The sequence below is a fragment of the Ailuropoda melanoleuca genome, chromosome 10 (assembly GCF_002007445.2).
Source record: "Ailuropoda melanoleuca isolate Jingjing chromosome 10, ASM200744v2, whole genome shotgun sequence".
Lineage (NCBI taxonomy): Eukaryota > Metazoa > Chordata > Mammalia > Carnivora > Ursidae > Ailuropoda > Ailuropoda melanoleuca.
The window spans coordinates 5450847-5470681 of record NC_048227.1 but is presented as its reverse complement, the minus strand read 5'-3'; the positions used below and the strand labels follow the sequence as shown (position 1 = coordinate 5470681).

The following is a 19835-nucleotide window of genomic DNA, read 5'->3' as shown; positions in this document are numbered from 1 at the left end:
AAAGGCGCTGCGCGGGCTGGCCGGCCGCCCCCCTCCAGCCGCAGCGTGCCCGGGGCCTCGGGGCGGTCCAGCCGTGCGCCCTGCGCTCACCTCCCTCCTCCCGGGAAGCCTCTGCAGCGCGCGGCGGAGCGGAGCGTGGCCGTCCGGCGCCTCGAAGCCCTCTCTTCCCTCCCTCCATCCTTCTCCCCAGAAGTCGGCCCGGCGCTCGAGGGGGCTCCCGGGCTCGTCGGTTCCTGCTGCCACCTCCAGATGGGCCCTGGCCTGGGAACCGCGCGCGGTGGCTGGTGCACTCATGCGGATGCCTGGGGGACCTCGCAGCTGCTGGGGGGTGGGGCGGGGTGGTCGATGCGGGGAGATCGGGAATGTGCGGGATCCGTCATCACGCCAAAACCCCCACAGGGAGCGCGGACAAGTTGCCCGCGGAGCAGTCTTTGCCTTTAAATGTCTTATCTGGAGACGTTTTCTCCCCTGCTTGTGTTGGCTTCGGGGAGGTTGCGATTTTAGATTGCAAGAGGCCAGTCTGCCATTTCGTCTTTGGAATGATTTCCAAAATGGACCCCGAGCTGACAGGTTCTGCTGGGTGCTCCCCTCGCCCCCCCCCCACCGGGCGGTGCTTCCATGCTCCCTACTTCCCCACCGCCAGCAGGCCAGCACCAACCTTTCTGCCTCATTTTGGCGACAACAAAGGACCTGGATTGGAGAGTTGTTGGGGGGACAGGTGGGACGTGGGCAGCTCTGGTGATGTGCGTGTGTTAAGTAGACAACATTTTTCATTACCCCCCCGAAAAAAGAATGGTAGAGAGAGAAAGCAATCTAATGCTCAACTGTGAAAGAGAATTCAAAAGGTAAAATAAAAACCTGCATCTTAGGGATGAATTAGGAGAGTTTTGTGGGAATTATGCTTGGTCAGGATTACCTGCTTCCCTCCTGAAATGTCATGTAGAGATGGGGGTCTCTTGTCCATTGGGTTTACACCTGTCTGGAAATGATCACCGTGGCCTAAACTGCAAAAAATAAAAAATAAGTACATTAATTCTTTGGAAGTCATGTGTGGTTCCCAGCCTGGCCTATTCATATGATCAAGATAAGCTGGGAATGAGGTTGGGGATCACACCTTCTCCCTCAGGCACAGGAAAAAACAGAGACTTGGAAGCCCTTTCCTTTCTTCCTGCGGTCTGGGCCAGCCTGCATGGGACGCTTCTGACAGAAGTGGAAGCCAGAGTCCAAGTACTGGACCAGTCATGAATTCCAGGTTACGTTGTTCAGATGTCCCAGGTACCTCGGGAGGTGTTTGGGGCTATCCACATGTGCAGTGTGAAAGAACCAATGCAGCCATTTTCTAGAATGTTCAGGATCCCACATGCTGTGTTGTTAGGGAAGATGTGCTCCAAGGGGAAGCCCACGGGGCTTGCTCGTGAGTGTTCCTTCCATGGGTCAGGCTTCGTGGCAGTTGCCATTTTGCTTTTTGCTTTGGCCCTTTCAGCTCTGGGTCACTCAGTGAGCCCGTGGGGTCCCCTGAGCCCCTGCTTTAGCTGCTGCTCTGTACTCCAAGGCCATGTCACCTGGGCTCCCAAATCTGGAAAGATAGGTTTGGATGGGTAGGGCAACAGGACCTGGGCTTGGTTCCTTTAGCCACATGTGGCAAAGCCTTCATGGTCCATTTCAGCTTGGATGCCCTGGACACTTCTGAGAGCCCTAAGGAAGAGAGAGGCAGTATTACCCAGGTGCCATGAAACATCTGCTTGGAAAAAAAGCTTGAGAAAAACTACCCTTGGAGCTTCCCTGTGTCTGGACAGGTGTGGGGGCTTCCAGGAGCTGGGCCAGCGCCTGCAGCAACATCGCTGTCGCCATAGCCCCTCCCCACCCCCACCCCACCCCTCCTCCCAGCCAGTCCATTCCCCTGGCAACAGATCTGCGTAGCGCTGACATGCGCCTGTCTCCAGTCTCGCTGCAGATGCTGGATGGCCATTAGCATGCAGCCGAATGTCCCTGCCACCTGCCAGCTTCACTCTGGCCCACGCTCCTCGCCTGGGGGGACGGGCGGGAGCAAGAGAGAGAAGGGAGGGGATAGCCTCTCTTTCTGTGAAGCCTGGCCAAATGCCCCTCACAGGGAGGGAGAATAGAACTCAGCCCAGGGGAGGGGGTGGGTACAGATTTGCTTGGTGACTCCAGGTAGCTACATGGGGACCTCAGGGGACTCACATCCCTCAGTGTAAAATACACACTGTATCTTCTTGCAGAAATTTCTGCTGTAGCACCTGGAATTCTCTCTTTGGGATTAAGACACTGCAGGCCCCTTTTTCAGTGCCAGTCCAAATGATTTCACAATCCAAAATGGGCTCTGAGGAAGGGGATTCAGAGCAGGGAATGTGTGACGAAGGGAAAGGCGGGAGCAGGAGTCCCCAGCAGGGGCAGGCAACACTGCCACAAGGCGAGTGGGACGCGGCTGAGGACACACTCGCTCCCGTCTCAGGTTTGCTGAAGCCAGCAGGTCTCTAGTGAGCTCCCTGAGGGCAGGAGGCATGTCCTACACTTGTGGGGTGGGGCACAAGGAAGGGGCTCAGTCAGGACTACCTGGGTGAATGGTCTCTTAGAGCAGTGCGAGGTGGGCTGGTCCCTCTGCCGCACTCTTCTCTCCAGGAGCCTTGGGCAGCAGCGGTGCTGAACAGCTGCTATGTGCCAAGCTTGTTGGGCACATGGGGAGATGATAATGACCCCTGCCCTCAAGGAGCTTGCAGTGCAGCAAGGGAGACAAAGTTCATGCCAATACGGGGTTGGGACCACTATGTGCTGAGGTTGCTCGGAGAGCACTAAGGGGGCAAGGGGCTCAGAGAAGTTTTCCTGAAAGAGGTTATATCCACTGACATGTAGGTAGAGAAGGGCAGTGGGGACAGCATATGCAAAGGCCCTGAGGTTAAGAAGGACAGAACATGTCGGGAGAGCTGCCGGACTTAAAGCGGCCAGCCCTGGCATGGATGTGCCAGGATGGGAATTCAGATTCCACACTGAGGCTGGTCCACGAACACATTAGCTGTGGACGAAGCTCCTTGTTGGTGGGGGCAGGGGGGGAGACGGTGCTGAGAGAGGGGAGGACCAGAGGCCAAGAGCCAGGGCCAAGGATGAAGCAGTAACGGCTGAATGCTAGCCTTTAGCAATGCTAGTAGTGATGGAGAGGAAGCAAACGCACTCAGATGGGACGAGGAGTGGGAAAGGACTAGGGATTGAATGATTCCCGGGACAGCTTCTCCCTCTGGCCCCAACAGAGAGCGATGGCTGAAAATGGTACGTGTGAGGAGGGGAGAGCCCTAGACCAGCACTGTCCAGCAGAACATTGGGTGATGAAGGAAATATTCTATATCTGCCCTGGAGAGTAGCTACTAACCACATCTAGCTGTGAAGCACTTGAAATGGGCTAGCGCAATTGAGGAACTGAATTTCTAGTACTGGTTCAATTTAAGTAATTAACTTTGATTAATTTAAACGTAATTACGTGTGGTTAGCAGCTCCTCTTTTGCTCAGTGCAGATCTGGAGTCCAGAAAGTAGGTCTAGTTTACTTGGTTCTCAGCACTTAGGGGGCACTCCAAATCCAGGGAGCAGGAACATCTGGCCAGGAAGGTGGGTAGGAGCGAAGGAAATGAGCAGAGAGGGGCTTGGGGCCCCTCCAGCCTTCCTTGCATGTCACCTCTTCTGGTGAGGCGTATGCTGTTGCAGGCTGGACACTCTTGAACCTGTAGCCCTTCAGAAATCTCACCTGAAGAGGAAATTTACAAATTGTAACCAAATAGTCACCAAGACGTGCGGTAGTGCTATTGGCAAGAGTGAGGGGTTCTGGCAATCAAGGTAGACCTGCTTGGGGTCCTGGCTGGCTCAGTTGGTAGAGGACGTGACTCTTGATCTCATGAGTCTGAGCCCCACATTGGTGGTAGAGTTTACTGGAAAAAAAAATTAGGGGCACCTGGCTGGTTCAGTTGGTGGAGGATGTAACTCTTGACCTCGGGGTTGTGAGTTTGAGCCCATGTTGGGTGTAGAGATTGCTTTAAAACAAAATCTTTAAAAAAAGAAAAAAATAATGAGGTGACTAACCTAACATAATAATAAAAAAAGAAAAAATAAATAAAGAAAAAAATATATACCTGCTTGAGGGACTATCATACCAAGAGTGAAATTCACATTAGTGCGACCACAGACATGCTTTTGATATGTTGTCATGTAAAAATAAAATAATTCAAAATTGTGTGCAGGGTGTGATTATGTCTAAATTAAAAACTTCCATGCATGAAAAAGAGACATGAGGACAGCAGTATGGTTGCAGCTGTGTTTTGGAAGTAGGATATGGGTCATTTCTAATATTCTTTATAAATACATATGTATTTTTTTCATGATGGAAAGATACCTTATTGTAAAAATCTTACTTTGTTCAGATGATAAAATATTATGCACATTAGTAAAGCAATTGAAGAATGACTTAGGAAATGCCCGCAATATGGAATTGAAAACAACAACGATAGATACAGATTTCCAAAGTACGAGCACAATTTTTTTTTTAAAGAATTTATTTATTTATTTGACAGAGAGAGACAGCAAGAAAGGGAACACAAGAAAGGGGAGCGTGAGAGGGAGAAGCAGGCTTCCGCCAAGCAGGGAGCCCAATGCCGGGCTTGATCCCAGGACCCTGGGATCACGCCCTGAGCCAAAGGCAGACGCCCAACAGCTGAGCCACCCAGGTGTCCCCACAGTTTTTTTTTTTTTTAAGTAGGAAATGCCCACATATGGTGACACTAGTGGTTACTGGATTATTTTTGTTTTTAATAAGATTGTTTAAGTTTTCATTTTCTATTTTCTCTATCTTCAGGTTACTATGAGTCTTACCTTCCATGCGGTATTGAGTTGTTGGGGGGGGCGGGGGGTGTTATTTTAAAGGGCCTCTGTCCCGGCCTCCCTCCCATACGCTCAAGGCCCTGTTCTCTGTAAGGTCCCTCCAAGACTGATTCCCAGGTTCCCTGTAAGGGCTGCATCCCCCATATTTCAGTTCAAGTTCCCTGAGGAGTCGGCCAGCTGGACTTCCAGCGTTGACCCCAGCAGGAATCCCGGAGGTCATTTAAGAATAGTGAGCAGTACAGTCCGGTGGGACCTCCTGTGATAACGAAGATATTCTGTGATCTGTGCTACTGAGCACTTGAAATGCAGCTACGCGGGCACCTGGGTGGCTCAGTCTGTTAAGTGTCTTCCTTCAGCTCAGGGTCCTGGGATGGAGGCCCCGCATTGGGCTCCCTGCTCTATGGGGAGTCTGTTTCCCCCTCTCCCTTTGTCCCTCCTCCCTGCTTGTGTTCTCTCCAGCCCTCTGTCTCAAATAAATAAATAAATAAAATCTTTTAAAAAAAGAAAGAAATGCAGCTACTGTGGCTAAGAAAGTGGGCTTTAAATTTTGTTTCATTTTAAGTGAAACTTACAAAGCCGGTGTGGCCAGTGGCTGCTGTGTTGGCCAGTGTAGAACGACAACCTCTTCCTTCACAGATTCAGAAGAAGGGTTGGCTTGAATCTGAGTGGACCTTTGTCCCGAGGCTTGTTCTATCGTTAATCTAGGCATTAGGCCTCCAAGAGGCTCCAGACTCAGCTTTGGGTTTCAGATCGGAATTGTGTTTGACATGGAAAGACTAGTCAGAAGGAGCAGGTAATACAGGCCTTTTTTTTTTTTTTTTTTTTTTTTGGAGCAGCCAAGGTGGTCCCTCCTGTGACATATGTTGGCAGGTATTTTCATAGCTAAGAAATAAGTCTGGCCAGGTCAGGCCTGTGCTCTGGAATGCCCAGCTTGGCTGGCATAAAAAGAAACTCTCTGGACTCCGTTGGGCCTGGGTTCGAATCCCAGCTTTACACTGAACTAGCCACATGACCAGTGGGCAAGTCACTTGAGCTGCCCGGGCCTCAGTTTCTCCATTTATAAAATAGAATAGCAGAAGCCAACCCAGAGGGTGATGGTGGGTTCCTTGCCACACTTCTCCTGAAATACAGTCTTTGTCTCTGGGCTTCCAGGCCTGTATGAACTCCATCTCACCACCGATGGCCCTGCCACCACGGGGGCAGAGGTGACCATCACAGCCAGCCTAGTGGCCAGTGACAATGGCAGCCTGGTCCTGCCCACCAACACCCACCTCTACCGCTTCCACTGGATTCATACCCCGCTGCTGCTCACGGGGAAGACTGATGAGGCTTTCAGCTCCACCATCCGTGCCGTGGGGAACGTGCCCGGGGACTTCCCGGTCTCCGTCTGGGTCACCGCTGCTGCCTGCTGGACATGCCAACCTGTGGCGAGGAGCCTCATCGTCCTCCCCATCACAGGTGAGGACCTTTTCTGTTTGCTAATTTGCCTTCAGACTGTTGCTGCAGAGAAAACCATCCAGCCTGGTTAGTAATCGTATAAACACGAATTAGACTCACGGTCCCTTCTCTGTTACCTGTTAACAAAGAATCAGAAAACACTTACTACCCCAGTGCTGGGAGCGTTGTGCTGGAATGAACACTTAAAGCACATGTTGCTACTGGGGGTATAAATGAACCCAACCCTTTGGAGAGCCGCCGATCGATATCTATCAATGGTTATGCACTATTTCAGTCTCTGGTCTGTTCATTCTCCTCCCTCCAGCCTCCCACCCTACCACTCCTTCCTCCTTCCGGGAAGTAAGTCCCTGCTGTCTTGGAGTTTACAATCTGTTAAAGAATTTGTCTTCAGGAAGTAAATTGCCATTTGGGTAATGTTTTATGCACAAATGTGTTCACTGCAGTGGTGTTTATAACAACAGAAGGAAATATTAGACAAGCTGAGTTTGCAACCATAAGGGATCAGTTAAGTACGTGGATATAATTTGTATAATGAATAGCAATGACCTTTACAAAAAGTTTGCAATGTCCCAGGGGAATACTCCTGCTTATAAAATTTTAAAAAGCAAGACACAACCTTCTATAACCAATTTGGTCAACTGTGCTTAGTACACGTATGTATATGTAATGTCCGTTCTATGAAATACATACACACGAATGCTTTGCAGTTCTTCAAAACATCAACAATAGTTGTGTTTGAATGACAGGCGATTTCTTTTCATCTTACTTTTCACCATTTTTCCAAATGAGCTTTATTGAGCACACCTTACTTTCTGGGGTGAAAAAAAATCAGCTCCTAAATTTTTTTTTAAGAGAAGGAGACATGGAACGGTGGTCCTTACCCAGCCCAGCACATCGGACATAGAGCTGTGATCAGTAGAACCGCTAATTTTTTTCTAGACTCATCTAATAATTTGAAATCTCTCCCAAGAATTTCTTTCAAAGCCTATGCATTTCCTCCTGGTCCTGAGCACCTTTTGTGCCAGAAAGTTCGGGGTCCTGGTGAAAGTGGTGTAGGAGCAAGGCTGTGCGGGTGCCATGAGTCTTCACCAGTGTCCCATGCAGCAGGGGCAGTGATGTGGGGGCCGTGCGCCTCTGTGTTCAGTGACCTGCAGGGTCCCCTCCCACCATCACTCAGCTCTGACAGCCAGAAGTTCAGGGTGGGGAGAGGCTGTCCTGCTGGTGCCATGTGAGGTCACTCCCTGGCCCCGCCTTCCCGCCCCCTCGGGGGTCTCACCTGCCTATGGTCTCTCTCCCAGAGCTGCTCGTGGGGAACCTCGTTGTCACCCAGAACACCTCCCTGCCCTGGCCCAGCTCTTACCTCACCAAGACAGTCCTTAAAGTTTCCTTCCTCCTCCATGACCCGAGCAACTTCTTCAAGACGGCCTCATTTCTCTACAACTGGGACTTCGGAGATGGGTACGTCCTTCCCCTCTGATGTCCCAAAGCTTTGGCCTGTGGCTGGTGGCCTCGTCGTCCCATGCAGAGTGCTCTATACTTTCCCACCCTCACCTGCTCACGCTCTCTGGCTCCAAACATTCCTGCAACACCTGCTCTGTGTGAAGCCTGGGACGCGTGGGGACCAGTGGTGAGCCAGTCACAGGACCTGCCTTCGAGGAGCCTACAGTCTGGTACAGGAGGTCACTGGTGCCCCAAACATCCCTTTAAGAAAGGTCAAAGTAGAATTTTTCTCCATTTGACTCTGGAAGGACCTACTTGGCTGATAGCATGTGCAATTATACATATGTGGTAGAACTCAGGTGTCCTGGCTTCGTTTCTCTTGACTTCTCCTCTCCAAACAAGCCAGGCTGGAGGAGGCAGGTCAGGAAGTGGGGGTCAGGCACCGAGCCCAGGCAGCCCACAGACACCCTGAGCTCGTATGAGGGTAGTGCTCTGCAGGGGACCCCTCAATCCTTTTGGGTCCCCTCAAGTCCCTGGCTGATGGTCTTTCCTACTCTAGCCCATATGTTTCCACCTTCCATTTGTTGGCATTCCTTAAGACATTTCTCAGGCTTGCAGAGAAACACAAACCAATTTTCCCAGTTCATTAAAGGCTTAGGAATCCTTCTCGTGCATGACTTCTCACCCCCATGGGACTTACAGGCTCAGCGTGCTTTCTTATGTACAGTAATACGTTAGAAAACAAAGTGGGGGCTCCCAATTATAGCAAAAATAGTACATAAACATAGGAACACACCTGGAAATGGGTAAGATCCTGTGTGAAGAAAACTAGAGTTACTGAGAGGTATCAAAGATTTTTTTTAAAGAGATTTTATTTATTTATTTGAGTGGCAGTGGGGAGAGCCCAGAGGGAGAGCGAGAGGGAGCAGCAGGCTCTCCACCGAGCAGGGAGCCTGCTGCGGGGCTCGATCCCAGGACCCTGAGATCATGACCTGAGCTGAAGGCAGAAGCTTAACTGACTGAGCCCCCCAGGCACCCTTACTAAGAGGTATTAAAGATTTACGTAGACGTGTTATGTGCACCATGTTCAGGATGGTGAATCTTAATATTGTAAACATGTCCTCTAGTTATTCTGTAAGCTTGATGCAAGTCCAATAAATATTCCATTAAGTATAATTTTTGGAATGTGACAAAGATTCTACATCTAAATTTGGTGTTTAAGTATGCACATATACACACACATATATACATATGCATGAATGCATATATACATGTATAAAAATATGTGTCATTATAAACATACACATGGTTTTATTATAACCTAAACAACATCTGGAACATCTTTCTCAACCCAGGGGATTGGCTCTATACTAATTAGGGGCATTTCTTTTCACATTAAATCCTTTATTCACCTTTTTTACTATCATAGAACATTTTTGACTTGCCAATGAAATAAAACAAGAAAAAGAAATATATATACTGTAAAGGAGGAGACAAAAATCATTACACACATAGGTGTCCTAGGAAACACAAGAGACTGATCTGAAAAATATTAGAACTAAAAACAGAGTTTAATGATATGGCTGTCATAAAACAAAGATTCATAGCCTTTCCATATGATGGCAATAGAAAAAATCTTTTACAATAGTTATAAAACATAAAAACTAAGAGAATAAACTTAGCCCCAAATGGTAGGATTTATTTGAATAAGAATGCAGATTGCACCTAGAACCTTAAAAAGACTTAAAAAGTGAAGAGAGAATTTCTCAATATTGTCAGAAGGAAAAAAAGATCAGAAAAGCAGAATGATGAGTGGGGATGGGGAGAAGGACTAGAAATACATACATAAATGTATTTTAAAAGCTACAAATAGGGACGCCTGGCTGGCTCAATCCATAGAGCATGCAACTCTTGATCTGAGGGTTTTGAGTTCAAGCCCCATGTTGGGTGTAGAGATTACTTAAAAGTAAAATCTTAAAAAAAAGTCACAAATAATTTGCAGCAACAAAAGGCCATTCAACAGGACAGAATAGAAAAGACAGACACAAACCTGAGTTTATACACGTATCTAGTATATGGTAACAGTGGTATTTCTAACCAGTGAGTAAAGATAGATTATTTAATAAATGGCACTCAGGCAACTGGTTAACTATTTAAAAGAAAAACAATCTGATCCTTAACAAAAACAATTCCAGATAGATTGAAAAATTAAACATAATGAACCAGGACTAGATTGAAATGTAAATGACCCCTGCAATTGGATAATTTGGTAGTGGGGAAAGCATTTCTAAGAACAGAGAAACAGAGGCAGAAACTATAAAGGAAAAAAAATGCTAGATTTGGCTCACTAGAATTAAAATCTGAGTATGAAAGAAGTACATCAAACCAAAAGACAAAAGTTAGACTGGGTTTGGAAAATATTTGGAAGATATTTAATAGGTAAAGAATTGTTAAACTTCATATGTAAAGAGCATTGAGAAATCAACAAAGATTTTCTTTATTGTTATTAGACTTCCTTTTGAAGTAATTCAGGTAATTGCAGGAAAAAGCATGATATTATATACTTTATATGTCATATCATAACTATGATAGAGATATGATTCTGTTTTACAGATGAGAAAAGTAAGACTTAGTGTTATAGATAGGAAATCTAGAACTGGGATTCAAAGCCAAATATGTCTTAACTCCGGTTATATATTTTTCCCTTCCCAGGATTGTCCTTGTCTCTAATTCAGGGCCTCTTTTAGGTTCCTGGCAGGTGACAGGCACTTGCTGCTGCGAGTTATCCCAGCTGTCACTTACAGGCACAAAGATGACCAGCAGCCACTTCACCCAAGCATGGCTGACCTTGTGTCTTGGCTGGCTCTGGGGGTTGCTGCTGTGATGATGCCCGCTTTGCTCACAAGGCATTGGTAGCCGAGCTTGTCACTCCACAGATGCCCCTGACCCTAAGAGGCCATATAAGTCACTTCTGTCATCTTCATCCTGTCACCTTACAGCACCCAGATGGTGACTGAAGACGCTGTGGTCTATTACAACTATTCCATCATCGGAACCTTCACCGTGAAGCTCAAGGTGGTGGCCGAGTGGGAACAGGCAACGCAGAATGCCGAGAAGGGCATTATGCAGAAGACGGGCGACTTCTCTTCCTCACTGAAGCTGCAGGGTGGGTCTCCGGGGGTTGGTGCAGGTTGAGCGTTTGGCCCCTTGGGGAGCCCTGGGCAGCACTCTTTGTGGGGTCAGAGCCCATGAAGATCAGAGTGGCTCCAGGGGGGCACTGGGCTGAGCTTGGATGCACATCCTCTCTTCGCGTCCCCAGGGCAGCCCTCTGAGCGGTCGGTCATTATCCCCATTTCTGAGAGGGCCCTGGGGGCCACGGAGGAGGCCACGTGGCCACCAAGTGGCAGAGGTGGATTTGAACCCAGGCGCGCCTGCTCCCAGAGCCCGAGCCTGTGGCCAGACACTGTACTGTGAGCTGGTCAGTCCACATGGCTCTTTGTTCTCGGGCCACACTGGCCTCCTGTCTAGGACTGTCCTGTTGGGGTTGGGACGGCCTCAGTCTCCTGCAGAGAGGAAACCCCAAACCCGCCTCTCCCTGACTTTGGCGAGACGGGGCGCTTGGGCAGCTGCGGCAGATTTCTGAGTTGTGCTGCAGTGCGTGCAAGTGGGGTGATGCTTTCCCCACATTGCACACGTGGTGGGGGAGGGGAGGTTATCTGGAGCCAGGCCTCCGTCCTTGTTCTCAGAGTCCCACCTGCTTCCCCCAGCATCCTCATTCTGAGCGGCTCTGAAACCTGCTGCTGTCGGGGAGGCGGGACCCAGGCATGCCCTGGACAGACCTGCGACCCCCACCTCGGGAGAGAGCCTGACAGGGTGGTGGTGACACAGCCCCGAGCCCTGGGAGCTCTGAGACAGCTGTCCTCAGCCACCAGGTCTAATGGGGCCCTCTCTGCCTTTCAGAAACCCTTCAAGGCATCCAGGTCTTGGGGCCCACCCTAATTCAGACCTTCCAAAAGCTGACAGTGACCTTGAACTTCCTGGGGAGGTGAGTGAACCCCAGAGTGGACAGTGGGTGATTCGCTGCCCTGCCCACACTCTCCCATGGATGATTTTGAGCCTGTTCCATTCCCTGAGGGGCCCCAACTTTGAGGGCCAGCGGAAGCTTCTGCTACCTTGCTCTGCAACCGTGGGAGAGTTGTGGGCACGGCTCTATACTTGACGTCCAGGGGAGAGAGGCCCGGCCCTTTGGAGCTGTCCGCAGTGTGGGCATCAAGGCAAAGGCCGGTGAGGAACGCGTCACCCTCTGCGTATGGCTTAGACCTGCCTCCAGCCCCCAGAAAACAAACCATGTGGGAACCGGCCCATCGCTCGGGAAGAACAGCATGGGGCTGAGTATGTAGTAAGTGACCTTGAGAAGCCGGGCATGTTCTCTGCACAAGGTGGACGGAGCCGCAGGGCTCGGTCGTCAGGGCTCAGCCCTCCAGGGACTCTGGTGGGGAGGACCGGCCCCACCCCTCGACACTGGGCCATGACAGAGGGAGGCAAGGTTCGATGGGGAGCACGCAAAGCGGCCAAGAGAAGAGGAAGATGAGCCACGGGGCTGGAGGAAGTTTCTAAAGCTTGTGGGGAGTTTGGGGGGCAGGCGCTTAGCTTAGGACTTGAAGAGTGAGATGGGAAGCACTCAGGCTTGGCAGACCCGATGGCTGAGGTGGCAGGAGTGTGTGTTTTACTGGGGCCTGGGGCTGCCTGCTCCACATTCCTGAGCTGGACCTGTGTTTTCCAGCTTCTGGGCCTGTGCTGTGGCAGGTGGATAACCTGGAATGCCCTCGCCCCTCCCAAACTGTCAAAAGTCTACTCATCTTTTCAGATCCTATTCAAACGCCACCTCCTCCAGAAAGCCTTCCCTGACTTCCTCATTAAGAATGTACCCACCTGTGCCCCGTGTACACCCCATGTATCACTGGAGCGCTCACCCTGTCTTGTCCAGCACTCTGTGCCCATCCCTGTTTGCCTCACTAGCCTGGCACCCCCTTGGGGTCTGGGGGGGCATCTCTTATTTACCATCATGTTCCCTGGGCTGGAAGGGGTGAAGCAGAGGCCAGGACAGCTAGGTGTTCTGTCCTGAAAAAGACATGGACGTTCACGGCTGTCTGGCCTTTCTCAGCCTTGGTCTGTGCTCACACTCCTTCCTGAGCCATTGCTGAAAACCCACCCCCATTTCCCTGCAGCCCCCCTCTGACCGTGTGCTGGCGCCTCAAGCCCGAGTGCCTGCCGCTGGAGGAAGGGGAATGCCACCCTGTGTCGGTGGCCAGCACGGCCTACAACCTGACCCACACCTTCAGGGATCCTGGGGACTACTGTTTCAGCATCCGGGCCGAGAACGTCATCAGTAAGACGCACCAGTACCACAGGATCCAGGTGTGGCCCTCCAGTAAGTGCCGCGCCCCTCCCCCAGTGCCACGCGGGCAGCACACGCCAGTCAGCCCGCCACCACCACCAGTGTGCGACCTCCAGCCAACCCCCAACATGAGCATCATCACCAAACCCACTGGCCCAACCAACACTGTTGACCACACGCCCATACCTCCCCCAGACCACCCACGCCATCGCCGGCCAGGCCTAGCACCCCTTGGTTCTGCCACCACCACCCTCCACACCAACGCCGCGAGCTATCCCAGCAGCCAGCGCAGACCCCCGGCCAGCTTGACCACACAGCTCTGTCACCATTACCACGCACACTCCTGACGGCCCTTCCGGCACCATCCGGAGCCGGCAGACGGCTCTGGAAGTGCTACGGCCCACACCACCAACCGCACCCCTCCCGCCAGCCCCGACGCCCACCGTCTGGACCCGAGTCATGGGTCCCGTGCCGCCCAGCAGCAGACAGCTTTGGCTTTCACTCCCCGCCACCATCACTGTCCCCGGTGTCCTTCCCACGTATTACCAAGGCCACGCTGTCCCCATCATGAGCAATCCCCAGATAAGCGCCCCCAATCACAATGCTCCCTTCTCCGCCATCACCCTGATCCTGGCACTGTGGTCACCACTAAAACCAGCCCAAGGGAGCAGGCACTGCTCAGACAGTGTGAAGTGGGGCTCCTGTCATCCATCAGGCCCCCCAGCCACCTCCCCCAGCATGTCCTTCCCTCAGTCACCGTCAGGCCTGGCCGCTGGCTAGCAGTTACAGGATTAGCTGATGATGGTGTGAAGTTCTACCCTTCTTTTCCAGGGGGGACTCTTCTGTGACCCCAGAAAGGCAATTCCTTACATAGAGGAGAAAGTGGGATCCCAGAGCCCTAAGGGATGGTCTTTCAGGTGCCCGGCCAGGTCCCGGCCCTCCATGTACGCTCGGAAACCTCGCTAGCTGCATTCGTCCCCAGGGTCGGACCCACAAGTTCCCCGCTGTCCCCTCTGGTCTCCCCAGCCCCTATCTGAGCCATTGGGCAGATGCCGTGCTCCACTCTGGGCCCTGGCTGGCCTTGTGGGCCTCGCTGGGGGTCTGGGGCTCTGCCTCCTCCAGCCCTTCCTGGGAGCTGAGTGCCTCAGGGCCCCCTGAATCCTGCGGGGGAGACAGCATTCCAGGTAATCAGTGCTGCCTTTTCCTGGGAAGCAGAGCCTCCTGGCACACTGGGTGTCTACACCAGGGGCAGGGGAGGGGAGAGGTGAGGGGGACCCACACTTGCCAATCAGCTGCCGTGCACCTGTCACAGTCATACCCCTCCCCTGGTGGCATCCCTGAAGCAGCCTCGTGGGTCAGCATTAGCATCAGGGAGCATGGTCAGAGCTGGGGTTCAAACCCACGACTGCCTAACTGCAGGCCCTGGGTTCTCCTTGCTCCACCATGCAGCTTCCTGTCTCGGGGGGTCGGGGTGGAGCCTGGAGCTGGTGGAGGGGAGATACCTACAGCAGGTCACAAGGCTGTGGCATGTCCTCACAACACGCCTTCCTGTCTCCAATGCAAGTCACCCACAAGAGAGCGAGGAGGCGGCTGTAATTTCTCTGATGGCTTGGTCATGGCTCCTGTCCTGTGCTATCCATTAGGGCAAGTCATTAAGTCCAGCTCACACTCGGGGGGTGGGGGATTTAGCAGCACCTCTTGCAAGTGACCGTCAAGTCACATGTGGACATATTTTAAAACCCTAACACACCCCTACTTGGTTTCCGTAGACTCCCAGGTTTGCCGGTTGCGGTTGCCCAGTTGGGATGCACGTGGCTAAGGCAATAATAGGGGTTGTGGGGTTTGACTCTTCTGTCCCCACTGCGGTCGGAGAGCCCCAGACCCGTGACTTCACCGTGTCTCACCCGCAGGCATCCAGCCGGCTGTCTTTGCTTTCCCGTGCGCCACGCTGATCACCATGATGCTGGCCTTCATCATGTACATGACCCTACGGAATGCCGCTCACCAGAAGGACATGGTAGAGGTGGGTGCTCAGGAGGGCGGAGGCTGGACCACCGGGCCCTGACTGGAGAAGGGGAGCCTGGAGAGGACCTGGATGTCAGAGCAAGGTCCTAGGGCTGGGGGCGATGTGTCCAAGATGCATTCATAGACGGACCACGTTGAGTTGGCCTCTTCCCATCCGATGCTCACCCCTTGCCGAGCAGCTGCGCCCGGGGGAGGGCAACGAAAAGAGGGAGCAGAAAAGCCAAGGGCACAGGGAAGCACTGTATGCCGCCAGGCAGCTGAGCTCGTAAGGCCGCCTAACGGGGGTCTGGCAGGCGGGTGATTGACCCGTGGGGTTTTGTTCACCATAGGTGGCTGATTTTGACTTTTCCCCCATGTCTGACAAGAACCCGGAGCCTCCTGCTGGGGTCAGGTGCTGCTGCCAGATGTGCTGTGGGCCCTTCTTGCTGGAGGCTCCCTCGGAGTACCTAGAAGTTGTCCGCGAGAACCACGGGCTGCTGCCGCCCCTCTACAAATCCATCAAAACTTACACTGTGTGAGCGCCCCCCAGTCCCATCTCAGCGTTAACTGACCGCCAGCTGGGCACTTCCGACAGGGTGGTGCTGGCCGCCGAGCAGCAGGGGCTCGCGTGTGCGGGGCTGTCCACCCTGCTGGCCATCCATCTGTATTTCCAGCTGCCGCCACGAGCCCCCCTCAGCCCCACACCCCTGCCATGCGTCCATCTGTACAGTCCAGCCTCTGCCATAAGTCCCTCTCAGTCTGCCCTACCCCACCCCTTGCCTCTGAAGAGCCCCACGCAGGGCCCTGACGCTCAGCGGGGTCCCTCCTCTCTCCCAGGGGTGCCTGGCTGCCCCTCACCCGTTCTCCCCATATTGGCACTTCTGCTGTCCATCTGGGGTCCGAGCTTCCCTCCCCCAGGTGGCCCTGCCTAGGTCAGAGAACTGGGAGGAAGGTCACCCATGGTTAAGGCTACATCATGAAAGGTCATACATACAGAGACAAGTGCACGCGTGTGCACACACACGTCACACGTGTCACACAGGTGTCTCCGCTGATGTCCTCTGTGGGAGTTAGGCTAGTTGCTGGGTCCTGAATTAAAACTAATATGACTTCAGACTTTCTCCACTTGGTCCCCCGGAGCTCCTGAGCCTGGCCCTTCTCTTTGTATACTGTCCCCGTGGCTCCTCCAGCCCATTCTGGGGACACCCTGTTTCCTGCCTGCTTGCTGGGGGTCGGGTGGAGGCAGGGCTAACACTTTGTGGGTGCAGAGGGCTTTATAAATAGCACCTTCTTTTTCTGAGACCGGGTTAACTTCCATGGAGGAAAAGGCCTCGCAGCAAAGGAGGAATGGGCCAGTGGGGCCTTGGGCTCACTGTGGGGGATGGGGTTCTTGCCACTCCGCATGGCCTTGAGGAGGAGAAGGCAGGTTTGGAGGGAGCCCGCCCAGGGCTGGGGGGAACCCAGTGGCCTGGGGGAGACAGAGTGGGCGGAGAGGGCAGTCCAGGTGCGGAGAGAGACCACAGAGAGGCCCTCCCGCCCAGCCATGCAGGAGCATGGGGGGCCTGGAGCCTATTTGGGGGGGAGGGGGCCGGGCTGTGGGGGCAAAGCTCTGTTGCCGTAATCTTTGCTCTCAGACTTTGTGCAGACAACAGCATTCCCGCTGTCGTACAGCTCATTCTCATGAAATACTGCCATTATTGCCGAATAAAGCTTGCGTGCTCTCGAAATAGCCAAGCAGAGACGCTAGGGGGCCGGAGTCTCTTTCTTTTTTGTGTGTGGTGGGGGTGGGGGGGCTTGCACAGCGGGCATCCCCACTGTGTTCTCTGGCAAGTGCGGATGGAGCTGCTGTCCGGGGCGTCAGGTCCCCGTCGGTCGTTTGGACCAGCGCTCCCTAAACCTCCAACCAGACTGCACTGCAGACTGACCAGACTTGGGGGAGGGAGCTTCTCTTGGAGGTGGGTCCAAGTGTCCCCCCATGATTCCAATGTGCACCCAAGTCTGTGGCTCTGGGCAGACGCTAGATCGGGGTGGGGGAGGCGGGTACAGGGGGAGGCTATGCTCAGGGAACTTGGAGATGCAGATCCTGGGGCCCTGTCCACGCACCCACACCTGAATCTTCACCTGACGAGGGGGCAGCCGCCTGGGTCCCTGCAGGCCCACAGGAGTCTTGGTGCGCCATCAAGGGTGAGCGCCTCTGGTCTCCACAGGTTCCTTGAACTTGGATGTGCCTGAGAATTACCAGATGTCTTGCCAAGCCACGTACTTTCTTCATTCAGGAGGTGGGGAGTGGGGCCTGGGAATCTGGGTTTCTTTTTTTTTTTTTTTTTTTAAGATTATTTATTTATTTATTCGACAGAGATAGAGACAGCCAGTGAGAGAGGGAACACAAGCAGGGGGAGTAGGAGAGGAAGAAGCAGGCTCACAGAGCCTGATGTGGGGCTCCATCCCACAACGCCGGGATCACGCCCTGAGCCGAAGGCAGACGCTTAACCGCTGTGCCACCCAGGCGCCCCTCTTTTTTCTTTTAAGATTTTATTTATTTATTTGACAGAGAGAGACAACGAGAGAGGGAACACAAGCAAGGGGAGTGTGAGAGGGAAAGGCAGGCTCCCGGCCGAGCAGGGAGCCCGATGGGGGGTCTCTCCAGGACCCGTGGATCATGACCTGAGCCAAAGGCAGACGCTTAACAGCTGAGCCACCCAGGCGCCCCGGAAATCTGGGTTTCTAACAAAATTCGAGATGCCGCTGATGCTGCGGGTCCGAGCACCGCACTTCTGAATTCACGCCTCTCAGTCGGCTTCCTTCCTAAGCTTCTTTTCTTCTATAAGAGATGTGGGCTTTTTTCTTAATTGCCTCTGCTCTCCTCCCATCCTCCCACACAACCCAGCTAGCCGGTGTGCCCCAAGCCTCAAGCTGGAACGTGGGTAGGAATGAACCCCAACCCCACCTTGACTTTACCTCTGAGAACCTCCAATTTCATGAGCCAAGTCATTTGGGGAACTTCCTCAGACCTCAGCATCAGCATGTGGGGCGGCTGCTGCCACACGCACCTTTCCACTGACCCCCCAGCCAGGGGTCAGTGCGTCAGGGTTTGGGGCAAAAAGGCACCTGAGTGTCCCAGGGGACCCTTGTGCCTCAGAAACCTGGTTAAAGGATCAAATGAGACCTTGGAGAAAGTTGACAGGGTGGGGGGACTGTTCTTGTCTTGGGTCATTTTAATGTGCTCCTAATAGATGCGGGCCACGTGTCATTTCGAACCACTCCCTGCTGGAATAGCATACAGCTCCCCATCTCTGCATGTGCCATCAACAGAACCCAGATTCAAACATCTAAACCCCACCCAGAGGAATTTAGAAGTGGTTGTTCATGCTGCAAAAGGAGAACTATCTCTGTAAAAACTGCGGTACTCAGGTGTTTGCCTTACAGACGTTTAAACAACTCTCAAAAAAACCAAATTATGAACCACGTGAAAGAGGCAGAAAAAACCACTAGAACAGAAATGCAGAAAAAAAAAAACAGCAGTAGAGGGAGGGGTCACTTTGTCAACCGAAGAGGCACACAACTGCAGTCCAATTGGGTAGGAAAACATTTGACGCAAAATTTGGGGGTACGCAAGCTGTTGGGGCAGTAGGCTGGATTGAGCAGCAGAGCGCTGAGTGCCCACCCTGAGCAAGGGGGGGGGTCTTCAAGGCACCCCCGGGTTGCTTTGCTGTCTGCTCATTCCCCGGGGTGGGGGGTGAGCAGTGGCTTCCAGAGCTGCAGCCCAGGTGGGGGGGCTTGTGGGGAGCTAACTGTATACTCACCCACTAGCCCCTGGTGTCTTTATAAACGGTATCACGATTCTGTACTCACCCTCCCCACACACATACCACCCCCCCGCCCCTGCCGGCACGAGGGGTTGGGGCAGGTATTCTCACCAGCCTGCCCTTCTAGGAGGGACCCCAGTATTGCTGATGAGAGGTTGTGGGTTCCTGTGACCACAGGCAGTCAAGGGTAGAATCAATTGGATGTACTTTTCCCTGGACTTGAGAAGAGCCATTTTTTCCCTTTAAGAAGCCTGGTCCAGGACTTAGTGGAGTCCCCCACTCTGTCACCTTGGACATGGTGGGGTGTTTTTTGGAAGGATTTTGAGCATTTGAGCCTGATGGGATTAAAATGGGTTTCCAAGGAAACGTAGATGAACACATCTGTACTGAGTTGAATAGTGACTCCCCCCAAATTCATGTCCATCCAGACCCATGGATGTGCCCTGAAATGGAAATAGGGTCTTTGCAGATGTGATCAAATTAAGATGAGGTCTTAGTGGAATAAGGTGTACCCTAAACCCAGTGACCGGTGTCCTTATAAAAAGAGAACAGGCGCAGACAGACACACAGGGAAGACAGCCAGGCAATGGGGGACAGGGATTGGGTGATGTGAGCACCAAGGGTTGGTTGCTGGATCCACCAGCAGCTGGGAGGCACAGAACGGATTCTCCCGGGTTAGCTTTCATGGGCCACCATAACGAGGCACCACGTCCAGGAGGCCTCAACAACAGACTTATTTTCTCATAGGCTGGAAGTCAGAGATCAAGGTGTGGTGTCTCCTGGGGCGCCTGGGTGGCTCAGTCGTTGAGCGTCTGCCTTTGGCTCAGGGCGTGATCCCGGCGTTATGGGA

At 52.7% G+C, this 19835-nt stretch overlaps 1 protein-coding gene across 1 annotated transcript; it reads left to right on the top strand.

Annotated features, from left to right (window-relative positions):
- Positions 1-3269: 3269 nt before the first annotated feature.
- On the top strand, positions 3270-16940 carry TMEM130 (transmembrane protein 130). Its single transcript, XM_034669527.1, has 8 exons — positions 3270-3282; positions 6011-6337; positions 7636-7795; positions 10777-10943; positions 11738-11822; positions 13006-13208; positions 15086-15198; positions 15530-16940. The coding sequence occupies exons 1-8, from the start codon at positions 3270-3272 to the stop codon at positions 15716-15718; spliced, it is 1257 nt and encodes a 418-aa protein (XP_034525418.1). The 3' UTR covers positions 15719-16940.
- The last annotated feature ends 2895 nt before the right edge of the window (positions 16941-19835 follow it).

Bases quoted from the DNA above. Each gene is read 5' to 3' on its own strand.
- TMEM130 (XM_034669527.1), top strand. The intron at 6,338-7,635 runs GTGAGGACCTTT...TCTCTCTCCCAG, and splicing joins CATCGTCCTCCCCATCACAG to AGCTGCTCGTGGGGAACCTC. The intron at 15,199-15,529 runs GTGGGTGCTCAG...TGTTCACCATAG, and splicing joins ACCAGAAGGACATGGTAGAG to GTGGCTGATTTTGACTTTTC.